Consider the following 18800-nt stretch of genomic DNA (forward strand, 5'->3'; position numbering starts at 1 on the left):
ATGTTTCAGCATGTATAAATATGTATTATAACATTGAAAGGAACATAATGAAAAATCAAGCTGGTAGTCCCGATTTTGGGATCTAAGGGAAAATCTCTGTGTATATGTGTTTTATGTGTTCTTCTCTCGCATTACTTATTTTTTGTGTTTTAAAATTCGTATGCAAGTAATTTCTGTACGGGTTTAAAACCTACATTTGGTATCAGAGCAGATTTGGCTTCAAGGGGACGCCTTTGTTGCTGAGGGGTTTCGCTCGGGCCTGTGGTAGACCCTGTTCAGTGGGAGATCTGCGAGATCGATTCTGGTGGTGAAAGAAGATGGCGAGCAGTGGAAAGATAGAGATCGAGAAATTTAATGGTCAGAGTTTTGAGTTGTGGAAACTCAAGATGGAGGATCTGTTGGTGGATAAAGATCAGTGGATCGCGGTAGATCCAGGTACTAAACCAACGGGAGTGTCCGATGAAGAATGGAAGAAGTTGGATTGGAATGCAAAGAGCACAATACAATTGTGTGTCTCAGATTCAGTGTTGTTGAATGTATCAGGGGAAGCTACAGCAAAGGCTTTGTGGGACAAGTTAGGGACTTTGTACCAATCTAAGTCTCTGGTGAATAAACTGTTCCTGCGGAAAAATCTGTATAACCTGAGGATGAAAGATGGAGACTCGGTGACAGATCATCTGAACGCATTTAATACTGTGGTAAGTCAGTTAGCATCTGTTGATATTAAAATTTCAGATGAAGATAAGTGCATCAGTTTGTTGTGTTCTCTACCAGATTCGTGGGATAGTCTGGTTATTGCAATAGGTAGCAATGCAACTGCCTTGCAGTTTGATGAAATAGTCTCAGCCTTGTTGACGGAGGAGATGAGACGGAAAAATTTGGAGAGCCAAAATGGTGATGCCTTGTCTGTATGAGGACGGTCCCAGAGCAGAAACAAAAATAAGTCATCGAGTGGGAGATCTAAATGTAGAGGGAGATCTAAATCTCCAGGAAAACCTATAAAGGTGGTGTGCTGGAAATGCGGAAAGGAAGGCCACTTCAAAAGGGACTATAAATCTAAAGCTCCTAACAAAGGAAAGGAATATGATGAGACTCCTTCTGCAAAGGCAAAAACCACCTCAGATGAAGGCAGGGATGTGTACTTGGCTTCTTCAAGTACACATGTAGATCATGAGGCATGGTTGATTGACTCAGGTGCATCCTTTCACTTCACTCCGCATAGAGAGTGGTTCTGTGAGTATGAGAAATATGATGGTGGTGATGTCTTCTTGGGGATGACAGGAAGGCTAGAATCATTGGTCATGGAAAAGTAAAGTTGAAGCTGCAAGGTGGAAGGGTTAGAACACTTCCGGGTGTTCTGCATATTCCTGCATTAGCCAGAAATCTGATTTCCGTTAGTAAGCTGGATGATGCAGGTGTAAAAACAATGTTCAAGAAGGATACCTGCAAGATGGTTCGAGGAGCAATGGTATTGATGCGGGGAGTTCGGATTGTAACTCTGTACAAGCTGCAAGGTAGCACTATTGTTGATGGGTGCAATAGTTCCGTGGTTCCTGAAAGTGGAGCAGAAAATCTAGTGGTCTCTGGAGAAAAGACCATGCTATGGCATCAAAGGCTTGGACATATTGGAGAGAAGGGCCTTTGAATACTTCATGGTAAAGGTATGGTAGAAGGTATGAGTAATAGCTCTCTGGATTTTAGACCTCTTAACACCATTCGTACGTCCCTCAGATCTGTGAAGGATCCTATTGATCCCAAAGACATGAAAGGGGTTTATATTATTCCCTGTTCATGTGGGACCCCCTATATTGGTGAGACTGGTCGCTCCATTAATCAAAGGATTAGTGAGCACGCAGCTGACCTTAAGCATATGAGAACTAAGTCTTCCGCTTTAGCAGAGCATGTGGAGAAAACCAATCATCATGTCTGCATTGAGGAAGCTAGTGTGATTGCTAGAGTGTCGCAATTCCATCATCGGAAGTTTAGAGAAGCCCTTGAGATTGAGAAAAGGCCAAACAATCTCAATAGAGAAGATGGATGGAAGATCAGTAGTTGCTGGGTACCAGCCCTATCCTCCTAGTAGTTCTCTTCTTTTTCCCCCCTCCCTTCAATAAGCTTTTAATTAACTTTTATGGTAATATTTTTCTCTGACGCTTGAATTCTCTAGTTTTTTATTCATTTAAAATCTCCTTGACGATTTAATTTAAACCATGGTGTTAAGAGGTCTAAATGGTGTCAAGTCCTCTCTCGAGGGAGAGGAGGAGAGAGGGAGGGACATATAGCTGGAGTTGGAGGGGGAGAGACAAGGTGAAGAAGAAAGACATAGCGAGAGAAAATGAGAGAGAGAGAGGGAGTGATAAGGGAGAGAGAGAGAGAGATAGAGAGAGGTGAGGTGAGATAGAGAGACAAAGAAGGAGAGATTGAAGGAAGGGGGAAGAGAAGGAGAGAGGGAGGGAGATAGCGAAAAAGTTGGAGGGAGAAGAGAGTGAGAGGGGGGTGGGAAATAAAGGGACAGAGAGGAAGGAAGAGAGAAGATGTGAGAGAGTGAAGGAGAGGTGGAGGGAGAGAGAGATGGAGTTGGACGGAGAGTGAGAGGGAAGTAAGAACAAATACATATAGAGAGAAAGGTGGAGAGAGAGAGAGAGAGAGGGAGTGATAAGGGAGATAAAGAGAGAAGGAGAGAGGAGAGTAATAGGGAAGGGAGATAGAAGGGGGAGTGATGGAGAGAAGGGGAAGAGAGAGGGAGAGAGAGATAGATTGATATGGAGAAAGGGTGTGTAAGTTTTGGGGGTGATATAGAGAGACAAAGGGGAGGAAGAGGGAGATAGAGATATAGATGAGAGGTGAAGAGAGGGAAGAAAAGAGAGATAGGGAGAGGGAGGGAGAGAGGGAGAAATAGATATGGAAAGTGAGAGCATGTGTGTTTGGGTGGGTGAAATAGAGAGATAAGGAATGAGAGATAGAGGGGAGATATCGATATAGATTGAGGAAGGAAAAGAGGGAATAATATTTATTACACTAAATGCATTGATTTAGTGTAGATGATGATTTTCAATCCTACTTTATTGCTTACACTAGATGCATTGCTTTCAGTGTCGATATTGATTTCTAATTGTTTTTTATTTCTTGCACTAGATGAATTGATTTCAATGTAGATGTTAATTTCTAATCTTATTTGATTACTTACTCTAAATGCATTGATTTCAATGTAGATGGTGATTTCTAATCATATTTGATTGCTTACACTAGATGCATTGATTTCAGTCTAGATATGCATTTCCAATCCTATTTGATTGCTTGCACTAGGTGCATTGATTTTAGTGTAAATATTGATTTCTAATCTCATTTAATTGCTTGCACTAGATGCATTTATTTTAGTGTAGATGTTATTTCTAACCCTATTTGATTGCTTGCACTAGATGCTTTGATTTAAGTGTAGATGTTATTTTCTAGTCCTATTTGATTTCTTACACTAGATGCATTGATTTCACTGTAGATGTGCATTTCTAATCCTATTTGATTGCTTGCGCTAGATGCATTGATTTTAGTGTAGATGTTGATTACTAATCTCATTTGATTACTTGCACTAGATGCATTGATTTTAGTGTCGATGTTGTTTTATAATCGTATTTGATTGCTTGCACTAGATGCATTGATTTCATTATAGATGTTATTTTTTAATCCTATTTGATTGCTTGCACTAGATGTTTTTAATCTTGAGGTTGTAGATTATTAAAAACAATAAATCAAGATATATTTGGTAATATCTAGTGAGACCCTACTAAGAATTGATTAGTTGTCAAAAGTTGTGATACCTATATTTAAAATGAAATGGATATGCATAATCAATTCTCCTGCAAAATGAAAATTAATCCTTGACAAGATCGTCTCCCTTCTTCATCACCAACTAATTACTAATAAACAATTACATATATTCAAAATATATTCAAATTTGCATATATTCAAAATTAGTAATAGATAAATGCATACAACAATGTATTCAAAATATTTATAAGAGGAAAATATATATTTATAAACATTCAAAAAAAATGAAAATATTCTTGAAGGAGATGTAATAATTGTTTGGAGAAACAAATAATGTAAAGATTTGACAAATCTCACCATTCATTAAAAAAACTTAAAAAATACATTATTTCTTGACTTTGCAAGATAGACTATAGGTAAAGAAATCATCAAAATATTCTTGAAGGAAATAAATTATTTCAAACATTACGGAAGAAATTTTTTTGATAAGTAGTAAATTATTAAAACTACTCTTCAAGATATATCTAGTAATACCTGCAGGAGACACTATTTAGAAATAATTAGTTGTCAAAAGTTGTGATGCCTAAAATTAAATGAAATATATGTGTAGTATCAATCCTTCTGCAAATTATTGACAAGATTGTCCCCTTTCTTTATCACCAACTAATTACTAATAGACAATACATACACATATAAAAATATAAGACAACAACTCAAAGCATCCAAACACAGACATACAAACCATTCAAGGTAAGCAACACAAACTAAATTAAAAAAGAGAATGATATGGTCATGTCAAACAAAGAATACATAATTTTAATTTTGAAGTTTATCTCAAACATATACATAATAATGAAAATCTAAAAATGTGACATTGATGCCCTCAATTGGAACTAGCTTAGATCCATCTAACAGTGGATCTATCATGCACCGAGAGGGATCAAATGCCTTGAGGTGCAAACCTTCTTTTTAGAGAGAAGAACTTGAGGAAAAGTTTGCACCTTGAGGGATTTGATCTGTCTAGAGCATGATAGATCCAGTGTTAGATGGATCTAAGCTGGTATAAATCATTTGTTAAATTTGAGCGACAAATCTTAACTAGCAATCTCGTTTAGGTCACCCAAACTTATACTTGGAACTTCATAGGATTCTCTTTAGGGGTGATAGGAGGTCAACTTTATTTGAAGTTTTATGTTATGAGGAGAACATTACTAAAGGATTACCGCAAAAAAAAAAATCCGAAGTTAATTGTTGTTGAGGGGTGTATATAGAATCAAGTTGGCTGGAAAGGAAGGATGGGAGGTTATTGCTTTAACTTTAAGAAATGGCCCGCAACCCTAACACACGCACAAGGGATGGGTGGGGATGTATCCAAAAGAGGAGGGGGAGAATTTTCCATCGAGTTGGTTGGAAATGAAAGATGGGAGGTTATTTCTTTAACTTTAAAAATGGCCCGCAACCCGAATGCACGAACAACGGATGGGTGGGGATGTATCCAAAAGAGGATGGGGAGTTTTTGCCTACGAGTAAAGAGGTTGATTGTTTCTAATTAGTCTCCTTCGTAGGAAGGAAGATTCCTCTTGGTATCCTTTTAAATTTACATGGATTTTGATCTTCAACAATAACAACTGAATTAGATATTGAAAGTAATGCTTCCATGTTATGTGTAGGTGTTATTGTGAGTCCATTAGTGTCAGTCTAGAAAGTATTGATTCCTATCTAATGAATTAGAGTCATAATATATTTGTGTGTTAAGTGTTATATATTGTAATTATTGTCATATATATTAAAACAGTCATAATATATTTGTGTGTTAAGTGTTATATATTGTAATTATTGTCATATATATTAAAACAATGTGGGGTTGATTTGGGTTGTATGCAACCATTATCTCTCTCACTGCTCTCTTTAAATTTCTAACATGGTATGATTCCTTTACGATATGTGAGAGAGTTAAAACTAATATTTTGTACATAGATTAGTTTAGTGTTTGATTTCCTTGTTTGTGCGTGTGTAGATTCATTTCTTTGTGTAGATCTGATTTCTGTGTAGATTTGGAGTTCAAGCAAGATTGCTGGGCTTGTGAGAAACAACTGGAGTGTGAAATTGTTGTCTGAATATTCTACACGTGGTGTTGTCAAAGGAATACAGTAATTGGGGCCGAGTGCTGCAATTTTCTTCACATGAAAGCCATATGAATTGGGCAGATTTATTTATAAGGGAGCCATCATCCGGGGCAAAGCTGTAATTGGCGAAATTTTGGAAGTAGCGTGGGAGAAAATCAGATCTAAACACTTGCAGTAAAAATATCGTGTCTCTCTCGGATTCTTCCCTCTTGCCAAGCAAATGCAATTCCGAGTGATTGCCACGCAGATGCAATTCCCTACCCAGCTATAAACAACTCCAGATCTGTTTGGGGATCGGCCATGGAAAAGAGGTCATACGTTTGACACGCGAGGTTGGGAAGGTCGAGATAAAATGCCAAAGAGATAAAACCCTCACGTAGGTGTCTGGGCACCATCCATCGTCTGAGTTGTGCGGGGTGATGATCCATTGCATAGGTATTGGAGGGCCGAGAGGCCAGTAGTGTTGGATTCTAAGGCCAATAGGCAAAAATAATTGCTAACCATTGATTGGCGTGATGCACGCGTGATGTATGATGTATGAAGATCCATGTCTGCGCATGGAAATCAAAATTAACATCACGACTATACCTCCAACGCTTGCTGTCATGGAATGGAAGGAACTGCTTCCATAATTTAGATTGGAATGAACAATGAATATCGTGTGGGAAGATTTGGCGGTGAATCTGCACGAGATAACAAACAAAATTTAGATTGATTCAGGTAGATCGGTTGGAAGCAATGGTGCAAGAGTCACAACAATTTTTAGATATTTGGAACTGAGATTTGAAATTAAAAAGAAAGCGGAATGCAAATTCCGCAGTGGGAACATTTGTGTTTTACTGTGAGTGAATTCCGCTAGCTTGTGACGAAGAATGGCGGCCCTTTAAAGGTCACAAAATGGTCGGCCGTGGTAATGGATTGCTTGTTGACAAAAGAGTTGGAGATCGCCTCCAAATTGGTCTCTACGCTGCCATAGGCAAAGAGGTCAATTTGATGTTTTGTTGTAAGCACAATGATATAGCACAATTGTGATTGGAAGTCACCAAGATGCCATTGTTACAGACTAATATATTGATGAGTGTTGATATAAGAAAAGCCGAAGTGGGTATGTTTCAGAGGTCAACTCCATATTCAGCTCCGCTCATGGGAAGATCTCCTTTGAAGATGGTGGTGCTGTTATATTATTTTATTTTAAAAAAAAATGTCGGTGAAATTTTTTTTTATGGTGTAGTGTGTTTTAATGTGTTATTGTTCAAGTCTAATCAAATAAAAAACTATTATAGAACAAATTAATATATTTTCAAATGGGTGGTTTTTGATGTATACGGTGACACAAAACATATCACTAATTTGACAATGTATAATTTGTGATAAGCTGGTGGCATCGTGTGGAGTGAGGAACATTAATTTACAGGTTAATTTGATTATGTGTTTAAGAGGTCATCTTGTAAAATTGACTTTTGAATACATTCAGTACTCAAAATACTTTCTTAGATAACTTGGAAATACAATGGAAGACCATGTGTTCAACAGATGGAGGTGTGTCCATAGGATAGTTCAGTGTCGAGACTAACCCGTCGAGAGGTCGAGAAGCATCAATTCTGCAAAGTAAGTCAAGGATGGTAAGAGGCAGTTATGTTTTAAATGGTGGTCAAGTGACAACTCGAAGATGTGGTGGTGAAGAAAGAGTGGTGTTTGCCAGATTCTTGAGTGGACGTGAGTGTTGATGAAGACCAGTTAGACAGCGTAGGTGTCATTGTGAGTCCCTAGGGGTAAGTCTAGAAGGTGTTGATTCCTATGAAATGAGTTGGTGGAATGATTTATATTTACTCCTAGAAGGTGTTGATTCCTATAAAATGAGTTGAAGTCGTGATCTATGTGTCAAAGTCAGTGTGTTAATTGCTATATATTATAACTGTTGTGTTAATTGCTATATATTATAACTGTTGTGATCTATGATAAAACAATGTGTGGTTGATTTGTGTTGTATACAACCATGGTCTCTCTCACTTCACTGTTTAAATTTCTCACACTAGAAACATAGCCTCCTAAGCTTAACTGCTGGTAAAAGAAGCTCTCATTCATGGTGTTGGTAAAAGACGCTCAGCTTGAGCGATATTACGAAACGTTTATTATGATCGTAAACTAGATGGTATATATCGTTAATATTGAATCTGTCGAGACTTGTGATTCATCTAAATGTCTTGAGTAGAATCGGAAGTTTTAGGATCATAGTTGAAAAAATAGGAATTGCTTTTTACAACTTATTATTGTGGGGGTACAAAAGGGAAAAAACAGTGGCAATCCATGAAGCAAAAACCATCACTTCAATTATGCTGAAGGATATTGAACATAATAACGAAGACACATATAGTTCAGTTTATGGTGCTTACAATAATATTAACTCTTAACATAATATAACCACAGTTCTAGTTCGGCAACTCCTTTTTCTTTCATTCACTCGAACCCTCGATCAAGCGGAGCATGATCAATTCCTTTCGCTTCAAATTCGTTGTTATCTATCCAATCCTGAATTTCTTTTTCTCCGCTTGCAACCATTTTTCCATGTTTGTCCATTAATAAAGCTCCATGGTGAAAAGATTCCAAGAATCTTTTCATTTCATTTATTTTTTTTATCATTTTCATCCCTTTTTTTAATTTCATCACCCAAATCAAAAACACGCATCCAAAACTTCATAGCATCACACTGTGAAAGATTTAACAAGGAAAATCCCTCGATCTCTTCCAGCATCTTGGGTTCCTTCAGTGGAAAAAATGGCATGCTAATGCAATGTGTAACCATTACTGTCTCTTTTCTCTCCTTGTCAAAATAAGGGATATAGATGAAGTGAATGCTATCCCCCACTGTTGCTAGCTTACTTTTAATTGTGTCTACAAAGTTTCTGGGATCCTTCTCCCCAAAAACTAAACATGTCATTCTCCTCTGCAGCATCACTTACTTCACCTTCTCATATACAACACAGCAAATACACATTTATTGTCAATGACAAATGCCTTACTAATTATTTTCTCTTTAGTTCATAGTTTGAAGAAAAATCTCAAATAAGCACAAACTCAACGTGGAACTTACCTTATTTGATACATCCTCCAAGGGCTTCAAAAGGAATTGCAAACATGAAATACTCTTCAGTAGATTCCACTCTTCTTTTCTTACTTTTTCAATTCCCTCTTCTGTAAACGGATAAACACTCTCTCCCCATCTGTCCAGCATGCGCAGTATGGGCTTATAGTCTGCAATTCTCCCATCCGCTTCTATTATCCTGACTCTAGTCGGATACCATGATTCCAATCTTTTTCTTCCTGTTGGCAGTCTTTGTTGGGTATTTTTAATGCAAAATATCAAAAACAAACAATATGTTTACCACAGAGCCAATGCTCTGTTTACTCTGTCCAGGATCTTTTGACAGAAAACCTCTTAGAAACAAAATGACTCAGATCAAACCATTAAACTGACACAAAACATTTCTATTCACAAATATATTTCCTCATACATATTCATCCTCTGTTACTGAGAGGGATTCACCACAAGAAAAACATTCAACAACAAAAAACATTCACTGTGTTTTCACCTGAGAATTCACTGAGCTGGGTTTACTGCTGTAAATCCCATTTTACATTCACTGCTGTAACAAAACTTTACTGCTGTAATATAAAGACTTACATAAGATTACTGCTGTGAAAAACAAAATTACACAGGCTTACAAAAATTCACGCTCCACCATTTCCTTTATCCACTACTTGTCCAAAACCACTCATGGTTTTCCTTCACCTCTGTTTTTCAATTCCCACAAAAAACATTACAACATATTTGTGCACTGCTGTGCATACACCCTCTGTTTTACAAAATCAACACCACCACCATTACAACCCACGAGCATATTTCTACTTGGCTGGTTCATCTGTGTTTTTTTTTTAACTCGTGTCTCTGATCTTTTTACATACCATTACCCAAATATGGTCAACCCATAAAAAATATAAAAAAAATTACGTACCCATATCCCTTACAATACTTAGTTAATGAGCACATGCGCCCATACCTCCGATTAAAAACATTTACGTGCAATATATGAAAACTTCAATATACTACCTACCACTATGACATTGCATTAATTAACCGTATGGTCAACAAAACTTTGATTTACTCCACGCTATGAATTTAATGTTTGCCGTATGCAGGTTTGGCAATCAACGGTTGAAAGGAGTGGAGCACATCCGACGGTGGAGGGCAATATCGGAAGACCAACAAGTGCTGAAAGTTAACCTCCGAGATTCTTACGTTGCGTTACGTCAGGGGTCAACCACGTGTCAGCTCCACATTTTCTCGGAGCTCCTTCCCGGAATATTCCTTCGTCGGCAAATAGCTCCGAGAAAATCCGGTGAACGTTTTCTGGCTTGGTTCACGGTTTTTCTTGGTCTGCGTTGAAATTAGATTTCAACACTCCCCTTTAATTTCAACAGCTGGGCATTCAGTCATACCCAGACACTTTCTCAAAAATTCAAAGCTCTTCTGATCCAATGGCTTTGTCAAGATGTCTGCTACCTGTTCTTGAGTCCTGCAATGTTCTAGGACAATTTCTTCATTGTTCACCAATTCTCTGATGTAGTGAAACCTGGTATCAATGTGTTTCGTTCTCTTATGAAACACTGAATTCTTTGACAATGCAATAGCTGAGCTATTGTCACAAAAGATCACTGTCGCTTTTGCCTGCTCTTGGCTTAAGCTTCTCAACATTCTTCTCATCCACACTGCTTGACATGCTGCTGCTGTAGCTGCCACATATTCAGCCTCTGCTGTAGACAATGCTACAATGGACTGCTTCTTAGAAGCCCATGAAATGGCTCCTGAACCCATATTAAAAACATAACCGGAAGTGCTCTTCCGATCATCTACACTTCCAGCCCAATCGCTGTCTGTGTATCCAACCAAATCTGAATGTTCTGAGGCATGATATAAAATTCCAAACATTTTGGTGCCTTTGACATACCTCAAAATTCTCTTTGCTGCCTGCCAATGTGCCTCCTTTGGCCTCTCCATGAACCTGGAAATTAGACTAACAGCATACATTAAATCAGGCCTAGTTGCTGTTAAATACATAAGGCTGCCCACAATACTTTTATACAAGCTAGGATCAAAATCCTTGCTGCTGTCCTCTCTGTTGAGCTTTAATCCCATTACTGTGGGAGTGATGGCTGCCTTGCATTCTTGCATGTTAAATCTGTCCAAAACTTGATTTACATATCTTGCTTGAGATATAAAAATTCCTTTTTCATTTTGATCTACTTCTATGCCTAAGAAGTATCTCAAGAAACCCATGTCAGTCATTTCAAATTCATCCTTCATGACTGATTTAAAATTTTTAATGAGCTGATCATCATTACCTGTGAAAATCACATCATCAACATATAAAACAACAATTAAAATCTTACCATCCTTTTCCTTGATGTAGACTGTGGGTTCTCCTTCACACTTGTCAAATTCATTATCCAATAGATATGAATCTATCCTGCTGTACCATGCTCTTGGCGCTTGCTTCAGCCCATAAAGAGCTTTCTTCAATTTGCACACTTTGTGCTCTTCACCTTTCTTCTCATATCCGAGAGGCTGTTCCACATAGACCTCTTCCATTAACACTCCATTTAGGAATGCTGATTTCACATCCATTTGGTAGACTTTCCATTTGTTTTGTGCTGCTATGGACAGCACTGCTCTCACGGTTTCCATTCTTGCAACCGGTGCAAAAGTCTCCTCATAATCTCTCCCATACTGCTGCTTGTAGCCCTTGACAACCAGCCTTGCCTTGTGCCTTTCAATCTTGCCTTCAGCATTGCTCTTGGTCTTGTAGACCCATTTCACACCAATGACTTCTTTGCCTTTTGGTAACTCAACCAAATCCCATGTTTTGTTTCTCTCTATGGCATTCATCTCCTCATCCATAGCTTCTATCCATTTCCTATCTTTGATTGCATCTTCGAAATGAATAGGATCATCAACATGACAAAATAAGGCAAATAAGGAATTCATTCCTTCTTCATAAATGTCACTTAGATTTCTAAATTTCTTACCTCTTTCACTTGGTGTGCAAGTGCTTGAAGATGCACTTGAATTTCCTCCTTGTGGTGTGCTTGGAGAAGCACTCTCATTGATCCTCAATGGTGTCCCTTGCTGTCCTTGTGTTGGTGCTGCTGTTTGGGGATTCATTTCAGCCACCTCCTCTTCATCTTCATCGTGAGACAAACAGTTTTTGACATTCACTGTTTTCTCTATGCTTCCATCCCAAGCTTCCTCTTCAATGAATTGAACATCCCTGCTGACAAAGAACTTCTTGGTAGATGGAATGTACAGCCTGTAGGCTTTGGATTCATCACTGTATCCAATGAAGATGCATTTCTCCCCTTTGCTGTCCAACTTCCTCCTTAGCTGATCTGGTATGTGTGCATAGGCCACACACCCAAAAACTCTCATGTGGGTGACTCCTTGCTTTCTCCCACTCCATGCCTCTTCTGGCACTTTGTTCATGACTGCCTTTGTAGGACACCTGTTCAATATATAAACTGCACAATGTACAGCTTCAGCCCAATACTCATTTGGCAAATGCTTTGCCTTCAACATGCTCCTTGCCATCTCCATGATGGTTCTGTTCTTCCTTTCAGCAACTCCATTTTGCTGTGGGGTGTACCGAGTTGTGAACTGTTTTTGTATTCCATTTTCTCTACAAAACTTTAGGAATTCATTTGAGATATACTCACCTCCTCTATCAGTTCTCAATACTTTTATGTGCAGCCCGCTTTGGTTCTCCACAAGTGCTTTGAAATTTTGGAATTTCTCAAAGACTTCACTTTTGTTCTTGAGGAAATATATCCAAGTCTTTCTTGTAAAATCATCAATGAATGTCAAGAAATATAGGCTGCCAGCTAACGATGGAGCCTGCATTGGTCCACACAAATCTGAGTGGATAATCTCTAAGGGTGTCTTTGCCCTTATACTCTTCCCTGATGGAAAACTTTCTCTATGTTGTTTTCCCAAAATGCAGCCTTCACATAGGCTGTCCGGTTTCTCTATCAATGGTAATCCTCTTACCATTCCTTTCCTACTCAACAAGTTTAGACCTCCAAAATTGAGATGACCAAATCTCAAGTGCCACAACCAATTTTCATCCTTTGGCACGCTTTGGAAGGCCTCTTGGGTAACTGCTGCAATTTCATTTTTGATTTTCAAATCTGCCCTGATCCTCAAGGGGAACATCCTGTTCCTTGTCATCTTCACTTCAGCAATGCATCTTTTGCTGGGTGGTATATCCATGATAGTGCATACATCATTTTTAAATAAAACATTGTACCCCTTATGGACAAGCTGTCCAACACTCAAGAGGTTACATCTCATGCCAGGGACATAGTATACATCTGCTATGGTTTTCTTTTCTCCTTGCTTTGAAAGTATTTTTATTTCTCCTTTTCCCATAACAGACACTTTACTATCAGTTCCTAGTGTGACTTCTGATTTCACATTTTTATCTAGGGCAGAAAAGAAGGCTATGTTTCCGGTCATATGGTTGCTGCAACCTGAGTCTAAAAACCATATGTCCTCACTATGTGTTTCAGCCATGTTACAAGCTAACAGGACATTTTCTTGACTGCTGTTTTCTCTTGTAACATTTGCATTTTGTCTGCTATTCATATCATGCTGTTTCTTTCTACAATCACTAGCATAATGTCCATACTTTTTGCAATAATAGCATTGAACATTAGATTTATCATACCTTTGTCCTTGAGCATGATGTTGTCCTCCTTGTTGGCTGCTGCCTTGGCCTTGGTTCTGATTTGGATTGTTGCCTCTTCCTTGTGCATTTGATGAGCTGTTCCTTCCACCTCTGTTCTGGCTTCTGCCTCTTCCTCTTCGGTTTCCTCTGCCTTGACCTCTGCCTCTTCCAAAGGACATCTGGGTCTTGAAGGCTTGCTCAAGAGATGAGTTTTCATTCCTACTCAACCTCTGCTCATGTGTTATCAGTGATGCATGTAGCTCATCAACTGAATAGCTTGAGAGATCCTTTGTCTCTTCGATGGTGGTGACTATGGCATCAAACCTTGAGGGTAAGACCCTCAATATTTTCTCCACAATTCTTCTATCTTCAATGGTTTCTCCATGAGTTCTCATTTGTGTGATTACACCAATCACATGAGTGAAGAATGAGTCAATGTTATCTGACTCCTTCATGTTCAAGTTCTCAAAATCCTTTCTCAGCAATTGTAGCTTTGCTGTCTTCACTCTCTCCATGCCTTGATAGGCTGTCTTGAGGGTTTGCCATGCTTCATTGGCTGTCTTAGCTGCTGCTAACCTTGGAAACATACTCTGGTCTACTGCTAGATACAACAACACACGGGCTTTTGAATCTTTCTTCCTATTGTTCTTCAGCAGATCCTTCTCTCCCTGAGTTAATGCATTGAACTCAGTTTCATCTGCTGGTTCTTCAAAACCTTCTTCAACTATTTCCCATAAATCTTGGGAAGCAAGCAGAGCTGTCATAGTTATTGACCAGTAGTCATAGTTCTTCCCATTAAACTGTGGGAGCTGGGTGTTAAACAAACCCATACCAGTGCTTGTGCTGGCCATTCCTTGACTGTGTATTTAAAACACTGACTGTCTCTTCAATAACAAACAAGATAGCTATGAAGAATACCTCAATTCTTTGTTGTCTGAGTCTTCTGTCTGCCTGAGAAGTTTTGCTGCAGCAACAACCTTCTCCCTTCAGCTTCTTTGTCTCCTTCAAAGAGCCTAAGCCTGCTCTGATACCACTGTTGGGTATTTTTAATGCAAAATACCAAAAACAAACAATATGTTTACCACAGAGCCAATGCTCTGTTTACTCTGTCCAGGATCTTTTGACAGAAAACCTCTTAGAAACAAAATGACTCAGATCAAACCATTAAACTGACACAAAACATTTCTATTCACAAATATATTTCCTCATACATATTCATCCTCTGTTACTGAGAGGGATTCACCACAAGAAAAACATTCAACAACAAAAAACATTCACTGTGTTTTCACCTGAGAATTCACTGAGCTGGGTTTACTGCTGTAAATCCCATTTTACATTCACTGCTGTAACAAAACTTTACTGCTGTAATATAAAGACTTACATAAGATTACTGCTGTGAAAAACAAAATTACACAGGCTTACAAAAATTCACGCTCCACCATTTCCTTTATCCACTACTTGTCCAAAACCACTCATGGTTTTCCTTCACCTCTGTTTTTCAATTCCCACAAAAAACATTACAACATATTTGTGCACTGCTGTGCATACACCCTCTGTTTTACAAAATCAACACCACCACCATTACAACCCACGAGCATATTTCTACTTGGCTGGTTCATCTGTGTTTTTTTTTTTAACTCGTGTCTCTGATCTTTTTACATACCATTACCCAAATATGGTCAACCCATAAAAAATATAAAAAAAATTACGTACCCATATCCCTTACAATACTTAGTTAATGAGCACATGCGCCCATACCTCCGATTAAAAACATTTACGTGCAATATATGAAAACTTCAATATACTACCTACCACTATGACATTGCATTAATTAACCGTATGGTCAACAAAACTTTGATTTACTCCACGCTATGAATTTAATGTTTGCCGTATGCAGGTTTGGCAATCAACGGTTGAAAGGAGTGGAGCACATCCGACGGTGGAGGGCAATATCGGAAGACCAACAAGTGCTGAAAGTTAACCTCCGAGATTCTTACGTTGCGTTACGTCAGGGGTCAACCACGTGTCAGCTCCACATTTTCTCGGAGCTCCTTCCCGGAATATTCCTTCGTCGGCAAATAGCTCCGAGAAAATCCGGTGAACGTTTTCTGGCTTGGTTCACGGTTTTTCTTGGTCTGCGTTGAAATTAGATTTCAACAGTCTTCCATGAGAAAATACTTCCCTGCGCTACTTGTTTTCCATGGATTTTTGAGGACCAACCATGGAACGTCAATTTTTTTACTTTGTTTCCTAGTTGGAATTGATATAATTTCCAGATCAGACCTCTCTTTCTCATACAGTTTAGTCAAAGATTGAATGTGAATATCATAACACTCATTGTCTGGAATGATTTCTAATAAGATCCTTTTTCCTTTCAATTCGGCCACTGCAACCTGCAGTTATCACATAAACCAAAAACAGCAAGTAAAGTTAAAAAATTCGACAACTATTTTATTTTGGGATAGCAACATTGCTTTTGAAAATGTCAAAACTTGGATGTACCGTCGAAAGTCGAATACCTCTTGCGATTTCCTCAGCAAACTGTTCTCCTTCTTTCCATTTACAAATAATTCTAATAACAGTGGAATGCTACTTTCTTGTGTAACTTCTACATGTTGCTTCAGCCAAAGGTATCTTTCACATTTACTTAAAACAAACCCCTCTATTTGAGTATTCGATAGAAGTTGCCAACCAGAGAAGTATTTAACACCATTGTTCTCCTGTACAATCTTCGTGCTCATAAAAAAATACTCGTTCATTTTTTCATTCCACAAATTCATGCCATTTCCTTCTAATGATGAAAACAATTCAAACAGTAAACATGCATCTAAACTATGAAGAGCACGGCCTCTAATCGTGTCAGCCACTATCAGAGGCAACATATTAAAATGGTTGCCAACATAGATCATTTCAAAATTTATTTCAATGTCATCTATGGCTGCTTCAATTAAAGGCCAAGGAAAATCGCTGTTGAAATATAATTGAGCATCAAACATGACAAGCAGAATAGTGTTTGGACAACAACGAGATAGATCGAATGGCTCTCCTTGTCCATCTTTGAGGAGAAGCTCCAATTTTGATGGCAAGTTCTTCCATTCATTCTTCTTTTCCTCCTCCGTCATATCCTAAACATAAAAGCTATGTTAATAAAACTAAACTTAATAGAAAGGAAAACTATTAGAACATTTGCTCAGCGTGTTTTTATTTCTTTCCTTTAAAACATCATAAAAGTAAAATCATAATGCACAAATGTAAGATAAAGTTTCATGTTTGTAACTATGGATGAGTGGCTGTTAGCATCACCTTCCCTACGTCCACTTTAAAAGGCCATGGTGCATCTCTCGGTCGTGGTATCTCTCTCCATCTCTCCTGCAGCTTGGGGCTATTTGCTATGTACAACAACTCTAATTTTTTTATTTGAAGCACGTCGTCCATACATTCCCCCTCTAACATCTCACAATTACGTAGATCGAGATGTCGCAATGATGAAGGCAGACGAAATTCTTGTGAGAGCTGCTTTAAATGGCTACAGCCTTCCAACGATAAAGCTTGTAATGATAAGAGGCGATGGAAGTCCACACATAAATTTTGAAGTCCATGGCACCCTGATAAATCCAACTGCTCCAAATATCGGAGTTCTGGGAAACTTAGCGGAAGCTTCTGTAATTGCGTGCAAGATTTGAGTTTGAGAACCCTTGAACTTTTTATTTCACCAAACTGATCTGGGAGCTTCTCCAAACGGCTACACGCAGTCAACTCGAGATATGTAATAAAGAGGTTGCAAAACCCTGAGGGTAATTCTTTCATCCCCAAACACGATGAAATATTCATGGACGGCAACAACTTCAACTGACCAATGCTTTCTGGAAAACTGCTTAGACTCTGACAGGATGATAAATCCAGTTGCACAAGGGATGTTAAATTTCCTAAGCTATCAGAGAGATTCTTAAGAGCTTTGCAAAAAGATAAATTCAATACTCTTAATGACAACTCTCCAATGCTTTCTGGAATACTATTTAGACTTTGACAATATGATAGATCCAGTTGAACAAGGGATGCTATATTTCCTAAGCGATCAGGAAGATTCTTGAGGGCTTTGCAAAAGGATAAATTTAAAACTCTCAATGACAAAAGTTCTACAAAACTGACAGGAAGCGCTTCAAGACTCTCACAATGCTTGAAATTGAGTACTTGTACAGATTTCAATAATCCAAAATCTTTTGGCAACTGCTTAAGATTTTGACAATTTGACAGACCAAGTTTAACAAGGGAGGTTAATTTTCCTAAACTGCGAGGAAGCACTTTCAAACGATCACAATGATCCACTTTCAACACTCTCAATTCCTTGAGTTTTGAAATTGAATACGGTAGTTGCTCAAGAGACTTGCAATTTGAAAGAGTTAATTCACGCAAACCATTTACCAGATTAGCCAAGTCACTTGGCAGTTCTTTCAAGCTTTCAAAGTTGATCAATTTCAGTACCCTCAAATTGGGTAGATACAAAAGCCTCGTAGGAAAGTACTCTGACTCATCTCCATGTAGTTTTCCATCAATCTCCATGTACCTAAGGTTTGAAGGCATCTGCAAATTACCCAAATGATATGTGAAAACCATATTTAAATCATCAATGTTCTATTTTGAAAATATACAAAAGAACACAGTGAACAAACAAGGAACTAAATATTTGAAGTATACTTGCCTTGTTGAGTTGATTCAAATCCTTGGCAGGTTTATAAATCAAATATGTCAACTGCATCAGCTGTGAAAGTTTGATGTAGAATTAGAACTGTGGCCTTTAAGAAAAAAACCCTTTTAAATGTTCCTATACTAGGTTTGGTTTTAAGTTTCCAAATACAAGAATAGTCAATAAAATATAAACCAGTGACTTATTTTTTCAATGAGTCACTATTTTAAGTGCACAGAGCACGGTCGATACACTCGACACCATTATTGTTGTTGGGATATTTTTTTTGATGGGGAAAATACCAAAAACCAAATATTCAAACACACAGAGGCAATGCTCTGTTTCTTTTGCTCCAGGATCTTTTGTGCACACAGAAGACTTAAAAAAAATTCACTGAGGAACAGAGGATTTCACCATAAAATATTTCTATTCATTAAAACAAAAAAA

The 18800-nt window shown here is 38.1% G+C and overlaps 1 protein-coding gene across 1 annotated transcript; it reads right to left on the reverse strand.

Moving 5' to 3' along the window:
* Window positions 1-16843: 16843 nt before the first annotated feature.
* Window positions 16844-18541, reverse strand: LOC149261063 (uncharacterized). Its single transcript, XM_089381060.1, has 2 exons — window positions 18369-18541; window positions 16844-18250 (listed from the first exon to the last, which is right to left on the reverse strand). The coding sequence occupies exons 1-2, from the start codon at window positions 18423-18425 to the stop codon at window positions 16946-16948; spliced, it is 1362 nt and encodes a 453-aa protein (XP_089237186.1). The 5' UTR covers window positions 18426-18541; the 3' UTR covers window positions 16844-16945.
* Window positions 18542-18800: the final 259 nt, after the last annotated feature.

Source organism: Pinus tabuliformis, chromosome 6, assembly GCF_031772625.1.
Source record: "Pinus tabuliformis cultivar Carrire ecotype Pingquan chromosome 6, CPIR1, whole genome shotgun sequence".
NCBI lineage: Eukaryota > Viridiplantae > Streptophyta > Pinopsida > Pinales > Pinaceae > Pinus > Pinus tabuliformis.

Coding starts and splice junctions, on each gene's coding strand:
- LOC149261063 (XM_089381060.1), bottom strand. CDS start 18,425: ATGCAGTTGACATATTTGATTTATAAACCTGCCAAGGATTTGAATCAA. Junction 18,251..18,368: donor ATTTGAATCAACTCAACAAG/GCAAGTATACTT, acceptor GGTAATTTGCAG/ATGCCTTCAAACCTTAGGTA.